The sequence below is a fragment of the Lycorma delicatula genome, chromosome 7 (assembly GCF_047948215.1).
Source record: "Lycorma delicatula isolate Av1 chromosome 7, ASM4794821v1, whole genome shotgun sequence".
Taxonomy (NCBI): Eukaryota; Metazoa; Arthropoda; class Insecta; order Hemiptera; family Fulgoridae; genus Lycorma; species Lycorma delicatula.
In genome coordinates this window covers 127834430-127850361 of record NC_134461.1, presented here as the reverse complement: position 1 = coordinate 127850361, position 15932 = coordinate 127834430, and the positions used below count along the sequence as shown (strand labels likewise).

Genomic DNA, 15932 nt, shown 5'->3' with positions numbered 1-15932 from the left:
AGAATGCACATTTTGTTATTGATCTTTAAGAAGATTAATGTTGTTGATTTAGTTGTAACTTGAAATTTTTGTGATTTTCTCAAGAACTGGGCGTAGAGACTTTTCTTTTGTTGATACTTGTTGATGAAATATATTTATCCCCAAAAAGAATGTTTATTGTAAAAATGTCTGAAGGTCAACTTCATTTATATGTGATTTATTTATTTTGTAACTTTTGATGAATCGCCCACATACCAAGAATTTTTGGTTAAAGTTAAGGAAGAAGCTTAGATAAGTTAATTGTGCAAAATACTCCTTTGAATAAATATGTGTGATCTAAATTTAATAATAATTTCCCCAGAAACAGTATAGAAAAGAAAAAACAGAATTCTTGAGTGGATTGCTTTTCAATTTTACATCTTCGCTTTTGAGAAATGTGACCTTTATCGCCACCCATGCAATATTATCTCTAAATAAGTTCCTCCTGTTTGACTATATTTATATTAAATTTCTGAAACCATGAATGAAAATTTAATCCATTCTTTTGATCTGACCTCTGATTACTTCAAACTTAATGACTTTCTAATTGCATAGTTCAGACTTCTTTCTTTTCCAAAAACTCTTCCATCCTTTCAGTAATCTTTCTTTTCATCTCATCGCTACATTTATGATTTTACTTTTTTTTCTACTCTTTTGGAAATTTAGTTGCTGTATCCTTTTTCTGAAAGTTTTTCTTTCAGAATTTTGCTTTTTCATATGTTGGAAGAAACAGTTTTTTTCTTTTCTAAAAGAAATGAAAGATTTGTTAATTAATTTGCTGTCATTTTTTCTACAGATGTTCATAAAATTATAATCTCCTTTCCTCATTATATAATCTATTTTTCCGAAATCACTATAAATTTCCTGTTTTTCTTAATTTATAAATGTTTTCATAATTTGGATGTCTTTTTCTTAAAATTCTTTTTTTCTATTTTGATTTCTTTGAAAGTTTTATAAACTCTGCCCCATATAGAGCTACTGGAAAGTATTCTACTGTAATGTCTCAGTTCTTTGAAAAAGGGTTAACCAATATATATATTTCCTTTGTTAAATGATATGCTATGTTATTATATCTCCTGTACTTTATCTTGCTCCCTGTTTTTCCTCAGACATTTTTAGTGTTAACCCTTGACATTTAAAATTTTGAACTCATTAATTGTTTTTCTTTTGAGATTTTCATTGTTTGAGTTTACTTTTGCGATTTGGGAACCATTTTGTTTTTTCATAAAAAAATTTTTTACCCGATTTTAAATTCATTATCAATGTATAAAAATTAATTTTGTGTTTTGCCATAAATTGTATTAAAAGTTCTTGAAAAATTATTTTGATTAATTTCATTATTTTTTTATACAATTACAGTGAAAAACAACAACTTTTATCAGTTGAAGACTATGGCGACACCATGGCAGCTGTACAGGGTCTGCTTAAAAAACATGATGCCTTTGAAACTGATTTTGCCGTTCATAGAGATCGTTGTGCCGACATATGTAATGCTGGAGCAAAACTTAATGAAGCTAAAAATCATCATTCAGAAAGCATTGCTCAACGATGTCAGCAATTGCAGGTATCTTTTTGAGTTATCTTTAACTTTGTATTTTAGCTTTAACTATTTATTATATATTGAATTTTTTACTTCTATTGATAGATACTACCTTAAAAAGTTATTTACTGTGGAAACAGGTTTTAAACTTATTTTTATGTAACTTAGATATGTTTTTTTTTAATCAGATTAAGAAATTTGATCAATGTTAATAATACTCTTGTTGAAGATATTTATTCTCAATGCAAATTAAGTAGTCAAAATTAATTATTATGTAATTTAAATAAATTTCATAACCTGCCGAGTTAGTTTAGTGGTTAAACTCATCATCATAAAATCAGTTGATTTTTGAAGTCGAGAGTTCTAAGGTTCGAGTCCTTGTAAAGACTTGTAAAGACTTTTGCATGTATTTGAATCCTAGATCGTGGATACCAGTGTTCTTTGGTGGTTGGGTTTCAATTAACCAAGCTTCTCAGAAGTAGTAGAGTTTGTTCCAGATTATATATATTACACTACATCTGCAAGTTGGTAGCAGTAACTGCATTTGCATGTACACACACACATATACATACCTAGATCCAGCAGCAGCTGGAAAACTGGTTGGAGAATTATATAAATGATTCTCATACTCTAATATGAAAATAGTTTTCATCACATTATATTTGGTTAATTTGTCTTGTCACTTGTATACACTTAATAAAGGTTCATATATATTATGGAATTATCGGATCCTTAACTCACTGTTTGATTACATACAATTCTATTACCAATGTGAATAATCTTTATATAGTATATATGAACATAATATAAAAATAAGCAGCAGATAGCAATTCTTCATCATATAATATTTAGTCGTTTTCTGTTTTCTTGATTGTGTTGCAGTTAAGCCTTGAATAAAGAAAACAGTTTGCAGAAAATAAAGAAAAATATTTAATTAAATACTAATATTTAGCTGTTAACCAAATTTATAATACCACCCGAAGTATATCTCAAAAACCATTTCAGGTTACACAAATGTAATTATTACCTGCAAAGTTTATTTATTTTTTATCAAAGTTTACATGTACAGAATTGAAAACTGGGTTAATTTTAACTTCAGGATTTTTCTACCCTTTTTTAGCAATCATTTTATATAGGTGTATCAAACAATATTGTGCTGTTGAGGTTTGACCAAACTAATTATTTCCTTGTTTTTAAAGGTATAAAGTACAAACAAAAACTGCAATATATCTATAAAACATATTATATTTTATGCCTACAGCATATTCTGTAAGAAATAATTCAAAAACTAATTGGAAATAGTTTAAAAACTAATATGCAAAATCTCAACTTTGAAACTGTTTCTGGGGGAAAATACTCGTAAATTTTTTTTTTCAGTAGATGTTTTTATACGCAACTATTTTCTGAAAAACTTCAAGATAGGGAGTCCATATCCTTACCTTTTTTTTGTTTTAAGTCTAAATATTATAATTCGCGTAAAATGGATTGCATTGAGACTGAAATTTAATTCAAAGGGGCTACATCACAAAAACTTCAATTTTTCACAAAACCAACTTTATATGTACAGTCTTAGGTCATTTAATGTGATAATTCAGATTAAGCTAATATTAGAGGAGCATAAGTATGACATTTGTTGAAATCACATTTACATTGAGCTGTTAAAATTTTATTATTACATCATATCAAAAAAATATGAAACATGTTTAAAATAAAACAACCCCATTTCAACTCTAAAGTGGTAAGACTTATAAAAAATATACTGGCAACATTTTAATTCTGTATTGGGTGATTTAGTATGGATTGATTCTCTTAACACTTGGTTACTTTAATCAGTTATTAAGTCAAATCATAATATTTAACAAAATTCTACTTTATTTATTTAGAATAGATTGGATCTTCTTTCTGCATTGGCTTCAAGAAGAAAATCAAGACTCATGGATAATTCTGCATATCTTCAGTTTATGTGGAAAGCCGATGTTGTTGAATCGTGGATTGCCGACAAGGAAACTCATATACGTTCAGAAGAGTACGGCAGAGATCTTTCAACTGTACAGACCCTGTTAACAAAACAAGAAACATTTGATGCCGGTTAGTTTTTCTTTTTGTAATAAATTCTTAAATGTTTATGACATCTGTTCATAACAGAAATCTGGTATCGCCCACAAAAATTGTAGCATAAGCAGAGAATATTAAGATTTGAAAGATAAATCTAAAACTACAGTTTTAAAATTTAAGTTTCAAATTTAAGTTTTCTGTAGCATTATACAGGACTGGAAGTATCAGAATGTCTACTAAATAATCAGTTTCTTGAAGAAATTGTGAAAATCATGAAATTTGGTTTCAGCAGTTATTTATAAAATGAATTTTTTAACAGTAACTGCTTAGATTATTTTTTTCCATGTTCACAACTTTTACAGAGATCTTGGCCTTTCATTAGAATATACTTTTTTAAACTTTAATTTAAAAACTTTTTTAAATTGCAAAAAGGTATGTCAGACACCTTTTCTCAGGCAAGATACAAAAATAAAATGTTCTCTCCCGGACAAGATATATAGAAGAGTGGGAGAATAAGTAATTTGTACTACTTATGATTTTCAACCAGTCCTACATAGTAACTGTGTCGCTTCTAGATTCAGGGCACTAGTATTTTAAAGAGCTTGGTCTGATTGTATGAAAGAGGAATATTCCTCAGGAAATCCACTTAACTCCAGCCAATAGGATACCATTTTATTCCTCTTTTTCCCTTGTAAATGTGGCGTGATATGCTTGGTATTCTTCATAGGGGCTAAGTCATCTTCAGGAGCAACTTGTGTTTCATACCAGGTCGCCTATAACATAATAAGTATGGCACATAAAATACACAAACAACATGTTTATTGAGAAATTTGTACTTTAAAATGTTATTTTATAACAATTATAGTTATTAGTTTAAATTTGATAATTATTTTACATATATCTACCTATCATTGATGTAATTTTTTTAATAGGATTACACGCATTTGAACATGAAGGTATCCAGAATATTACTGCATTGAAAGACCAACTGATAGCTGCAAATCATGATCAGACGCCAGCTATCCTTAAGCGTCATGCCGATGTTATCGCTAGGTATGCATTTTATATTAAATAACATATACATTGTGATCTATTCATATTTTACTTTCAGGTTTTGTTTGCAATTGAAATCATTAACTTTCTGATGTTGATGATATGTTTGACCTTGGATGAGTATTAAAAATAATAAAACTGTTGTAAAGAAGAATCTGTGACATTTCAACTTTACTAACAGCTCTGAATATATAAAAGGGAGTTCTATGTTCTAGCAATGTAAATTTTTCAAAGTTGGAATTCCTGGTTGTTTTGAAATGGAAAGCACATAATGAATGATAAATTCTGTACAAAGTGTAACAGAACATTATTTTCTGTCAAAATATTTGTAGAAGTTACAGGTAGAACTATTATGCTCATTGTTATACCTATTTTGATTCTGTGCTGAGATATGCTATTATAGTTGGATTTATTGGTGATGACATATCTATTTTTAAATGAAACAAATTTTTTTATAGCTTATTTTTTTTTCTCAATGATCACCTAACATTTTACTGGTTGATTGAAGAATGGAGACAGAGCTGGTGTGAGGGATGATAGTTATTAAAATAGATAACCATTTGAAGTTTACATTGTTTTAAAATAGTTAATTTTTATTTCTTTTAAGGGGGGAAAATACTTCTTTACCCTTTCCCTGGTGTGATATTCATATTACTAATTATATTCATTGGGAAATTTCCCTAGAGCAGTATTCATTTTATATGAGAATAAAAAGTTTAATCCTCTTGAGAAATTAAAAATAAAATATAGTGTAAGTATAATTTTAGAAAAATGTAAAAGAATTTATAATATCAAATTTTCTTTATGCAATTAAGGATAGTTAAATTTAAATAAAAAAACTTTTTTTTTAACATAAGTTAGAAAGTGTTGGAATGCACTTTGTGATTCATTCATGCATGAAAATGTAAAATTTTAATTGTTTCTTAAATATGATTTTGATATCTCATGTAGAAGAACTTTTCTTTCCTGATTGGAACATTTTTCCTTTTTTTTTATTCAATATAAATTTATTTTTTTCATGATGAATTATTTCATTATTAATTATAAGTGATAGCATTTACCCTCATATTTACTGTTATTTTGAGTGGGATTCACCTTATATTTTATTTGATTTATCCTGTTGATATTTTTTAATGTCGTTAAGCTAGCTTAGTGTACTTACCTTTTTGAATTAAATTTATTTAAAAAAATAAATAAATAATAAGAAATATTTCAGTATTAATATGTTAAATTTAAAAAATTTTAGATGGCAGAAACTCCTTGGTGATTCAGATGCAAGAAAGCAGCGACTGTTGCGAATGCAAGAACAGTTTAGACAAATTGAAGAATTGTATCTGACATTTGCTAAAAAAGCATCTGCCTTCAATTCATGGTTTGAGAATGCAGAAGAAGATTTGACAGATCCTGTAAGATGTAACTCTATCGAAGAGATAAGAGCACTTCGTGAAGCCCATGCTCAGTTCCAAGCTTCATTATCGACTGCTCAAGCTGATTTTGAAGCTCTTGCTGCACTTGATCAGCAAATTAAGAGTTTTAATGTTGGACCAAATCCATACACGTGGTTCACAATGGAAGCTTTAGAAGACACTTGGAGAAATCTCCAGAAAATTATTAAGGTAATGTTATAAAATACTACATAGTAGTTTATTAAAAAAAGTTTTTTTTTATGGTATAATTATAATTATTTTTTTTTTTCATACATTATTACATTAATTTTCTTAGAATTAAATTCGCCACAAGTTTTTATAATAAAATTTATTCACTTATGAGCCATTAATGAAGTTATTGTACTTCAAACTTAAAAAAACATGTTTTGTCACTAAATTTTTATTTTCATAAAAACAACAGGAAACCTGATAAGGGACCTGTTTTATAGGATTTTTAAGATTGATAAACATACAAGACCATCAGTTTACCCCCTTACAATAACGCCTTAAAAATTTCCAGTATGACCTTATTTCGTCAGGGAAACTGAAAACCGGACAAAATTTTTTGTTAACATAATTCTTACAAAATTTTTATTTAAATACAATTAGCCGTCCAGTATTGTACATTATTTGATGTTTATAAAGTCACTCAACCGACATGTAAAATGAACTGTATATAATAAAAGAGTAATTTAATTACATATGCATAGGAAACTAAGCAGTTTATATTTTTAATTTTTTTTTTCTGCTTACAAGTCAATAGATGTTTAAAATGCCCATCTTGAGTGTTGATGTAAACATTTTTTCACATGTTCAGTGCTGCTATCCTTAGAGTTGTTTCATTTATGATAAAAGAAACTGTCTTCGGTGTTTGTTTTTTTTCAATTCATCTAAAGGCATTTATCAAGAAACTGTCTTTACCATTGTTTTTCTCATAAACTTTTACATTAATATACAGTAACACATAATATTCATTCAAGCATAAGAGAGTAAAGGATTAATCCTTATTGGATGCATGCTTCCAGAATTATTTCACATTTAATTAGAGTAATATTTCTTTTCATTTATGATAATTGTGAGCTTTCAATATTCACTTAAAAATTTAGTACATTTTTATAGTTTGTAACCTCACCACATCATTTGCTTACTGTAGGACCCTGTTAAAATACACGTTTGTTAGTGTCATAAATAATTCATTATTTTATGTGGTTTTGTGTTTACAGGAACGTGATATTGAATTAGCTAAAGAAGCCCAGAGACAGGAAGAAAATGATAAACTTAGAAAAGAATTTGCAAAGCATGCCAATGCTTTCCACCAGTGGCTAACGGAAACCAGGCAAGTTTTAAATTATGTTATTATCTCAAGTTTTCATTGTTAGATTATTCATTCTATAATTTAATTGTTAGAATCTATTTAATTTTAAAAGTTTTCTGGCTAAACAAAATGTTATCTATTTGAATACTAAAAGTAAATATATATATATATATTAAGAGTAAATTAATTGCTTTTCCTCTCCATGTTATTCTTTTATTAACTAATTTTTTTTAAATGTATTTATGATTTTTTTAAGATTTGTTATAAATATGTCTATTTTTTAGTTATTAATGGTGGTTGATATTGTTTACAGATACAGACTTCTGGGCTGGGATGGGTATTTGAATATCATATTATTTGATTTTGTTTACTAACTAAATGATGAAATAATTATTTTTAACAGATTGTTTGCTGTAGTTTTTACTAATTGTATGTGTGCATTTTTAAAATAATTATTAATGTTTTGTATTTGTAATTAGAAACATCCCCTATTTTTTTTTTAAACCATTTTAATTTTTATGTTGAAACTATTTACTATTAGAAATAGTAGGCCATGTGAAAGAAAAAAGGGATTGGATTAGAAATCTGTGAAGTTTTTTCCAGTTAGTATGTGTTTGATTTGTGATTATTTTATACATGTTATCTCATTAACTTCGTACTGTGGTGTGTGCATGTCAAAAACTTGTTAAATACCCTGGCATTATTATTAGGTACTAATCTCATAGTTTGAATTACATGTCTAAAACTTATTATAATAAAACATTTCTCTTTCAAATCCAATTTTTTTTTTGTTTTATTCTCTTTTTAATTTATCTATGGTTAAGCCACACTAAAAGGTGTGCAGTTTTATTTATAATTATTATTCTCTAAGTAAAGAGTATTTTCTGTTCTTGTATTGTAGTTGAATACTTTTTAACAAAATTAATTTAACTATAATCTGGTAGCCAGCTATGAGCAATTCATCTTTTACCAAAATCAAAAGAGATTACTATAAAAAAAAATTAATCATTTTATTGTAACTGACATTTGTTATGGGTTGTTAATTTAACTTTTTAGATGGTAGGTATTCTTCCCTGGTGAATGAATTTTAAAATTTGCTTTACGTATCAACTTAAATATGGCCTGAACTTTCCATTATTCTCCTTCAGTAATGTTTTCTTCTCCTGTTAATATTCTCATTAGAGGAGAAGAGATTCAATTTAAAGGCATAGTTTTAAATGCTTTACTGGCAAAATATACTATTATTTATCAAGACAATAAGAAAAGAAAACTTTTATCTGAAATATCCTGTTTCTATTAAGAGATTTTAATATTCCTTCTGAAATATTTTTTTAGCTAACAATTTGAAAATGAAACCAATATTCAATAGAAAAGTTACCTTCAAAGTTTTCTGTTTTGTAGGAAATCAATATAGTTTTTATAAAGTGTTTTTTTTTTTTTAATTTATTGTCTAAGGTTTTATAGAATTTCAGCTATATTAATTTGTTTCAAAAGTTGTTTTTTTACAGCTAAAAGTAGTTGTATGAATTCTGTATTAGTATTTTTAACATTTGTTTCTTTAACTACTTCATGTGGTCCAGGTAAAATATAGTTTGTTTATTTTTTCATAATTAGAATGATATATTTTTAATCCTAGTATCGTTATTTATCATTAATGCTCATGGTTTGTTAATACGTTTAATTGAAATTATGTATATTTTGCTGTACTAATTTATTGAAATAATGCTTAATTTTAATATTGATTACCATTATTATATTTGGATGTTATTAATCTGTATTTTAATTTATGTAGTTTATCATCATAGTTAAATTATATTTTTAATTTTAGTAAATTAATAAAATCAGTTATCCTGATTAACAATTAATTAAAGTGTGTTATAAATATACAGTAAGCTTTCTGTCCAGTACTTTTAATTAACTGGTTTAAAGATAAATAGAGAAAGTTTATTGATTAATCGTTTCTGTTACAAGTTAATGGAAATATGTTTACCATTTAAATCCTTTTTTCACCGTTGTAAAATGTTGTTATTTTATACATAAAAAGGAACTAGCAATTATATTACTGATAACTAAAAGAACGTTATTGCCACTTATATACGGGTTGCTATCAAATATAATTTAATACGCAAAACTAATAAATAAATTGGTTATAGATTGTGAAGCTTGCCTGCTCTGAGTACAACTGGTGTAAACTTAGCTTGATTTTACAAAAAGTAAAAAACAAAGTGTCAAATATATCTTAACATATTAACAGTAGATTGCAATACATGGTGATGGCTATATGGCTAGGCTAAATAAAATAATACAAAGTGGTGCAGGAAAATGGGAAATTTTGCATGTTGTATTAGGTCGTTTCTGAGACTTAATTTAAGGTTGATTCAAATGTCTCGCTGTTTAGTGGAGTAGGCTGAATATGTTTTTTCTGTTAAATGTTTTTAAAGAATTATTAAAGTTTGACAGCTACTTAAAGGTAACTTTGACATTATTACTAGTTAGGGTAATGCCATGGATGTATCCCATCTCTTGTGTTCATTCAGTTAAAACGTGGATTCGTAATTACAGCTGAAGTGGTTTTCACACTACTTGGGGTATAAAGAATTACAAACTATCATCAGAAGTCCTCATCACTCATTCTGACAATATGCATTGTCTCTAACGTTAAGTCATACAGGCATGCAAAGAATGCTGTACGAGTTAAATTTCGCTATTACAATTACAAAAATTCTAAAAATCATCAGCATCAAACATCTTCAGCATGCTCCTTGGTCAGGTCACCAGGCATGACTCCCTGAAACTTTTGGCTGCTTCCCAGACTTAAAGGAAAGGGGTTTGGAAACAAAAAAGAGATCACAAGAAATTTGACAAGAGGACTTATGGTATTCGCTAAAAATGACTTGGGAAAATGCTTCCAAAAAGTGGAAACATTGCTTGAATAATTGTGTTATCAGAAGATGTCTTCTTTGAAATTGACAAGTTACTGAACCTGTTAAGGTTCCTAACGTAACCTGTTTTTATGAGCAAGGTCGAATACATTTTGATCATACCTTGTATATATGGTGAACAGTACTAAACCTGTAGTGTACATAAATAAATTATAGATTCCCATATGTTTCACTATTATTCTAAATAACTTTGTAATTATTAAAAAAATAATAATAAAATAGGCCATTTTTTAAATATACTATCTCAGAAATAAATTTTTTTTTCTAAAAAAAAAAAATGTTTGTTTATAGAACATCAATGATGGAAGGTTCAGGATCATTGGAACAACAGCTGGAAGCCACAAAGGTAATGAAATTATTTTTCCTCACAGAAATTAATATTTGTTTTATTAATTAGTCTGTTAGTAACCTATTTATATTAAAAACATTATTGCAGTTTTCCAATTATCACACTTAATGATTTTTTTTTAAGCAGTTGAAGTGTATTGCTTTCAAAATAATTTGTAATAAAAATATTGATTAAATATTATTCATAAAAAATCTTCTAACATTTCTGCTGTGGATTTCCTGTTATTAGAGTCCTTTTAAGTTAATTGTTGAGAGTATTTCATACATTTTATTCTCCCTCTTTTTTTAATAATTAAATTATATTTACAGTTTCTAAATTTAGAATTACAGATATTTGCATCACATTAAAAATAGCAACTCTTTATTGTTGTGACAATTTATATGACCAAGCTTTTCATGGATTTTGTCATAATTATCTTTTGTAATAAAAATAATTTTTCTTCTTTAATCCCATTAAATAAAAAATAAATATTTAATTAAAATATATATATAAAATCATTATCTTTGATGATCGCATAGGATCACTTTAGTCAGTCCATAATCCAAGTCTCTTCGATGGGACTGTTTGGGCCTTGCAGTCCTCCCAGTTTTTTTTCATTTTTTGTGCCCTTTCTTGTTGAAAATGCTCATGGTGTGAGTTTTTCTTGCGAATGTTTTTGTTCGTGATTTTCTTATTTAAATTTTATCTTATCTGTGGTGTCTTCTGGTGTAAGGCCAATTTCCTGCAGATCCTCTCTTATTTCTCTGATCCATTCGCATCCTGTCATGGTGTTTTTCAAGTCGAGATTGTACTTGCTAGCTGTTTCAGAAGTCTTGAATCTTGCATCCGCATGATATGTCCAAAGAATCATAGTCTCGTCTTACGCATGGTATCTGTGATGGTTTCTAACTCTTTGTACACAACTTTATTGGGCGCAGTCCACCAGTGCCTGTCTCTGGTACTTTTTATTGATGGAGGTTCTTCCAATTATTCTTTCAATTTTTTGGTTTATTATTTCTCTAAGGTATTTAAATTGGATTACTATTTTGATTCCATTACCATTTATGTTTATTTCTTTTAATTGTGTTGGTTTTTCGAGGATAATTTCTGTCTTTTTGAAGCCAGTTTTATCTGCAGTGTTTTGAGATTCTAATATCTGAGATTTAGCTTTGTCAGTGTTGTTTGCTAGCAGTGCCAAGTCATCGGCGAAATCAAGATAGTTTTTTTGATTTTTCAGCTTACTTTCCTTTTGGGGGGCATTTTTTGAGTCATTCTCTTATTATCATTTCTAGAGCGCAGTTGAATAACAGAGTGAAAGAAAGCCCCAAATATATTCCAAATATAGCCCCAAATTCCTATTTCATATCATGCAAGTTAAATAAGAAAAAGGATAAAATTGTTTCACATTTAATGAAAGTCTGCAGTTGGTCGAGTAAAAATTTATTTTATAAAATTTTATAAGCTTAAAAATATTTTGTAAAAATAAAGTAATCTATGCTCTACAAATATTATTAAATATAAATGTTGAGATAATGATGTGAAGTATATCTTTTAATTTTTCCCTCTCTAATTTACCTTCAAAATAAATTTTAAAAAACCCTGTCATTATATATATATATATATATATATAATTGTCACATTCATTAAAGATTTGCAAGGAAAACTTGTATTATTTTTGAAACAGAGTTTTAGACTAATGAGTTAAATAATCTCTTGTATAAGAAAATGTGATAAGAACCTAGAAAATGTAGGAAAAATTGATTTTTTTTAAATTACTGTTGTAAAAGAGATAAAGGTAAACTGCTAAGTATCTTTCCCTGATAATTCTGTTAGCTAGAATAATGATGCTTCTTAACCAGTCTTTTTAATAAAGATTGCAAATCTTTATGATTTGTAATTAACAAAGTACAACCATAACTTAGAATTGGCAATGAATATTGTATTATCAACACACTAATACATGCAGTTTTTATGACTTCATCAAACAAAATTTCTTTAAATTTGTTATATGTAGAACCTGATAGTTGTAAATTTAATTCTCAAAACTAATTATAATTTTCCCCATCAATAGAGAAAAGCAACAGAAGTACGTTCTCGTAGATCAGATCTCAAGAAAATTGAAGACCTTGGAGCAATATTGGAAGAACATTTGATTCTCGATAATAGATACACAGAACATAGTACTGTTGGATTAGCACAGCAGTGGGATCAATTAGATCAGTTGGGCATGAGAATGCAACATAATCTAGAACAGCAGATTCAAGCAAGAAATCAATCAGGTAAATTAATTTAAATTTCATTAATACTACAGAACATATGTTTTATAATTACTTACATCAATCAAACGTATAATTGAATTATTTCTACTTTGTACTTAAGTTATTGGTTGATTGTCAGCAGCTACCAGAAGCTAACAAACAATAATATGAGAGAAATATGCACATGTATTACAGCAACAGTTTCATAATGAAAGTTGACCCGAACACAAGGTTTCATAATTTTGAAATTTGCTAATAGACAAGAATTCTTCCTGACAGATCTGTCAGTGTAATAAAAGGTGTCATTAAAATCAATGTAATAAGGGATTTGTCTTGTTCATTTGTCTAACACATTATTCCAACTCATGGTGACCGTATTATGGCAATATATAACAATAGAGTAAAGAAAAATTTCAGTCACTTCATATTAACTAGATTTGTGTCAGAGCGATGCACATGAAAAAAAATAAAATAAATGTGGGAAGTTCAGATTTGTGAAACAAACAGCACTTAGGTTACTAGGTGAGATGCTCTTTGTATTTAAATGATGCAAGACACGTTATTTATATTTAGCTGTTCCTGTATGATATCAGCATATGGACATGTGATCTTGCTCTATTGATAAAGAAATTCTTCATATGAATGATGACTTCTGGCTGCTCAGTAAAAGAAGTAATGGAACTAAATGACAAATAACTGTTGGATTATGCATAAGAAGATTTATAATTTACATAATATTTAGATTAGTAATATACTTTTAAAAAAATATGTACATCCTCTCATAATAATGCACGAGTACCAATTATTTTTATATACAATATTATGTTTTGTTCTTTTAGGTGTATTTAAACTATTCATTTTATCAGTAGAATAATTAATTTTGTGCTTTAACAATTGTTAAACTGGGTATAATTTAGTCATTTGTTTTTGTTTTAAGTGCTAATTAAACATTTATAGTGTGAAAAATTATTTTGTAGTGAGTTTATGATTTTGAGATTGTATTTCATGGAATTTAATATTTCTTTAGTGGAAATAGTTTAATGTACATTTTATTACTCTATATTTCTAAAGTTGGTTTAAATCGGATACTTTATTAATGTTGAAGTGGCATTATCCTGCCGACTTTCAAAAGTGTTAACATATATGTTTGTTTTAATGAATGCACTAAAATTACATTGAAGAAAGATAAAATAGAATTTAAAACATAATTTTCATAATATCAAATTATAAAATGCTAACTCCTCATTTGGTGTTTTCTATGAAGTAGAAGAAAGAATACTCAGTCTCAAAAATTTGATGTTAGTTGCTAGTATTTTTTCATGATATTGAAAATTTATTACTGTAATTTTTATAATTTCCCTGAAGATACTGCTTCACAGAATAAGCAGTAACTATAAGCATAACTAGACATTTAATAATTGACGGTGACCGCTCACTTTTTAAACTTTATATAAATTGTTTGCAGCCTGAACAATGAACCGGTTGTTAGATTTAATTTTATATATATTCAAAATGTTAATTACATTTTTTTTTTTCTAAACCAGGTGTGAGTGAGGATGCATTGAAGGAATTCTCAATGATGTTCAAACACTTTGACAAGGATAAGAGCGGAAGATTGAATCAACATGAATTTAAGTCTTGCTTACGAGCACTTGGTTATGACTTACCTATGGTTGAAGAAGGCCAACCGGATCCAGAATTCGAAGCCATTTTAGGTAAAAGTATTATTTATTTGACATATACTTTACTCTATAATTGCATTCACAAAAAGCAAAAGAATTAATTATTACTTGAACAATAATTATAAATAAAAATTTGTAGTGAAATTTGTAAATTTTGGAAATAAAGCTATTAAAGTAAAGGAAAATCCCAATAACTAAAACCACATTCTTCTCTAAACCAGTTCTCATAATCACTGAAGTTTTTCAGAGCATGTCAAAATCTTTGTTTTACAGTAGTTCCTTGCTGTTTTTAATCACTTATAAATAGTAATTTAATGTATGTTTTAATTACAAATATTAGCAAAATTTGCAATTTGCTAATTAAATTCCAAAGATGTCTTAGGAGAAAAAAAAACTAGTCTAAAAAAAATTGTGTTAATAAAGTGTACGTTAAATTAATATAAACATATATATAAAAAAAAATCAAAATCTCTACTGAGGTTTGAACTAATAAAAATACACATAATAAAACATGAAATATTAAAAATATTGTAATTGAAAAAATGCAATTGCCTTCTGTTACAGTACTTGAGCTGAAAGTTTGCCCCTCGCCAACTGCTGTGTCTAGTGTACTAGTCGTGCAAACAAACATCCATTGTCTGCTCATATTCATATATTTTTATTTTCAATGTTTTATGTGTTATACACGATTTATATCTCAATTAACCTCACCAACTAATTTATATGTATTTTATTTTTGTCCTTGTTTTTATTTTGTTTATTTTACTTTTAACTGCTAATAACATAAAGATATTTATTTTGACTTATTGTAATGGAGAAACTGGGTGTTGTTAAATCTTTGTCACCAAAATCGTTAATTCATTACTCTTATTTGAAATTTGATGAAAGTATTTTTATAGGTCAATTTCTAAAAGTTTGTTAGTAATTGTTTATGTATTAAGTCCATCATTCTCACATTTATACTGACTAGTATCTTCAGTAATAAGTAAAATGAATAAATTTCATAATTTTTTGTCTGACCTTACCTATCAGAATTTATTATTATGCTTTTTGTTCCTATATATAGCATAGAGTCTCAACATAGTAAAACCACAGTCTTGTTTTCTGCTTAACTCTTAACCTGTTTTCAACTATTCTTCTCATCATCAGCGTACCTCAGTCATGCTCCAAATCATAACACCACCACTTATCCAGCCAAATGGTGTAGTGGGGGTTAGCTGGGCTTTTAGATCTCTTGGTTTTTTATCAATTCCTAGCAAGGGTCTGGGATTCTTCTTCTGCGTGTCATTTAATTTATCATCACATCTTCATCCA

At 27.7% G+C, this 15932-nt stretch overlaps 1 protein-coding gene across 5 annotated transcripts in view; it reads left to right on the top strand.

The window, feature by feature from the left end:
• The window catches only part of alpha-Spec (alpha spectrin), a 145093-nt gene that overhangs the window by 120793 nt on the left and 8368 nt on the right, over positions 1 to 15932 (top strand). For 3 of the 5 annotated variants that reach the window (XM_075371778.1, XM_075371780.1, XM_075371777.1), the window contains 9 exons: positions 1378 to 1582; positions 3442 to 3646; positions 4546 to 4666; positions 5913 to 6282; positions 7317 to 7429; positions 7722 to 7745; positions 10642 to 10696; positions 12750 to 12957; positions 14481 to 14651. In XM_075371778.1, the coding sequence (XP_075227893.1) occupies positions 1378 to 1582; positions 3442 to 3646; positions 4546 to 4666; positions 5913 to 6282; positions 7317 to 7429; positions 7722 to 7745; positions 10642 to 10696; positions 12750 to 12957; positions 14481 to 14651 (1472 nt within the window). The remainder of the gene's footprint in view (positions 1 to 1377; positions 1583 to 3441; positions 3647 to 4545; positions 4667 to 5912; positions 6283 to 7316; positions 7430 to 7721; positions 7746 to 10641; positions 10697 to 12749; positions 12958 to 14480; positions 14652 to 15932) is intronic. The other 2 variants (XM_075371781.1, XM_075371779.1) reach the window with 1 other exon arrangement.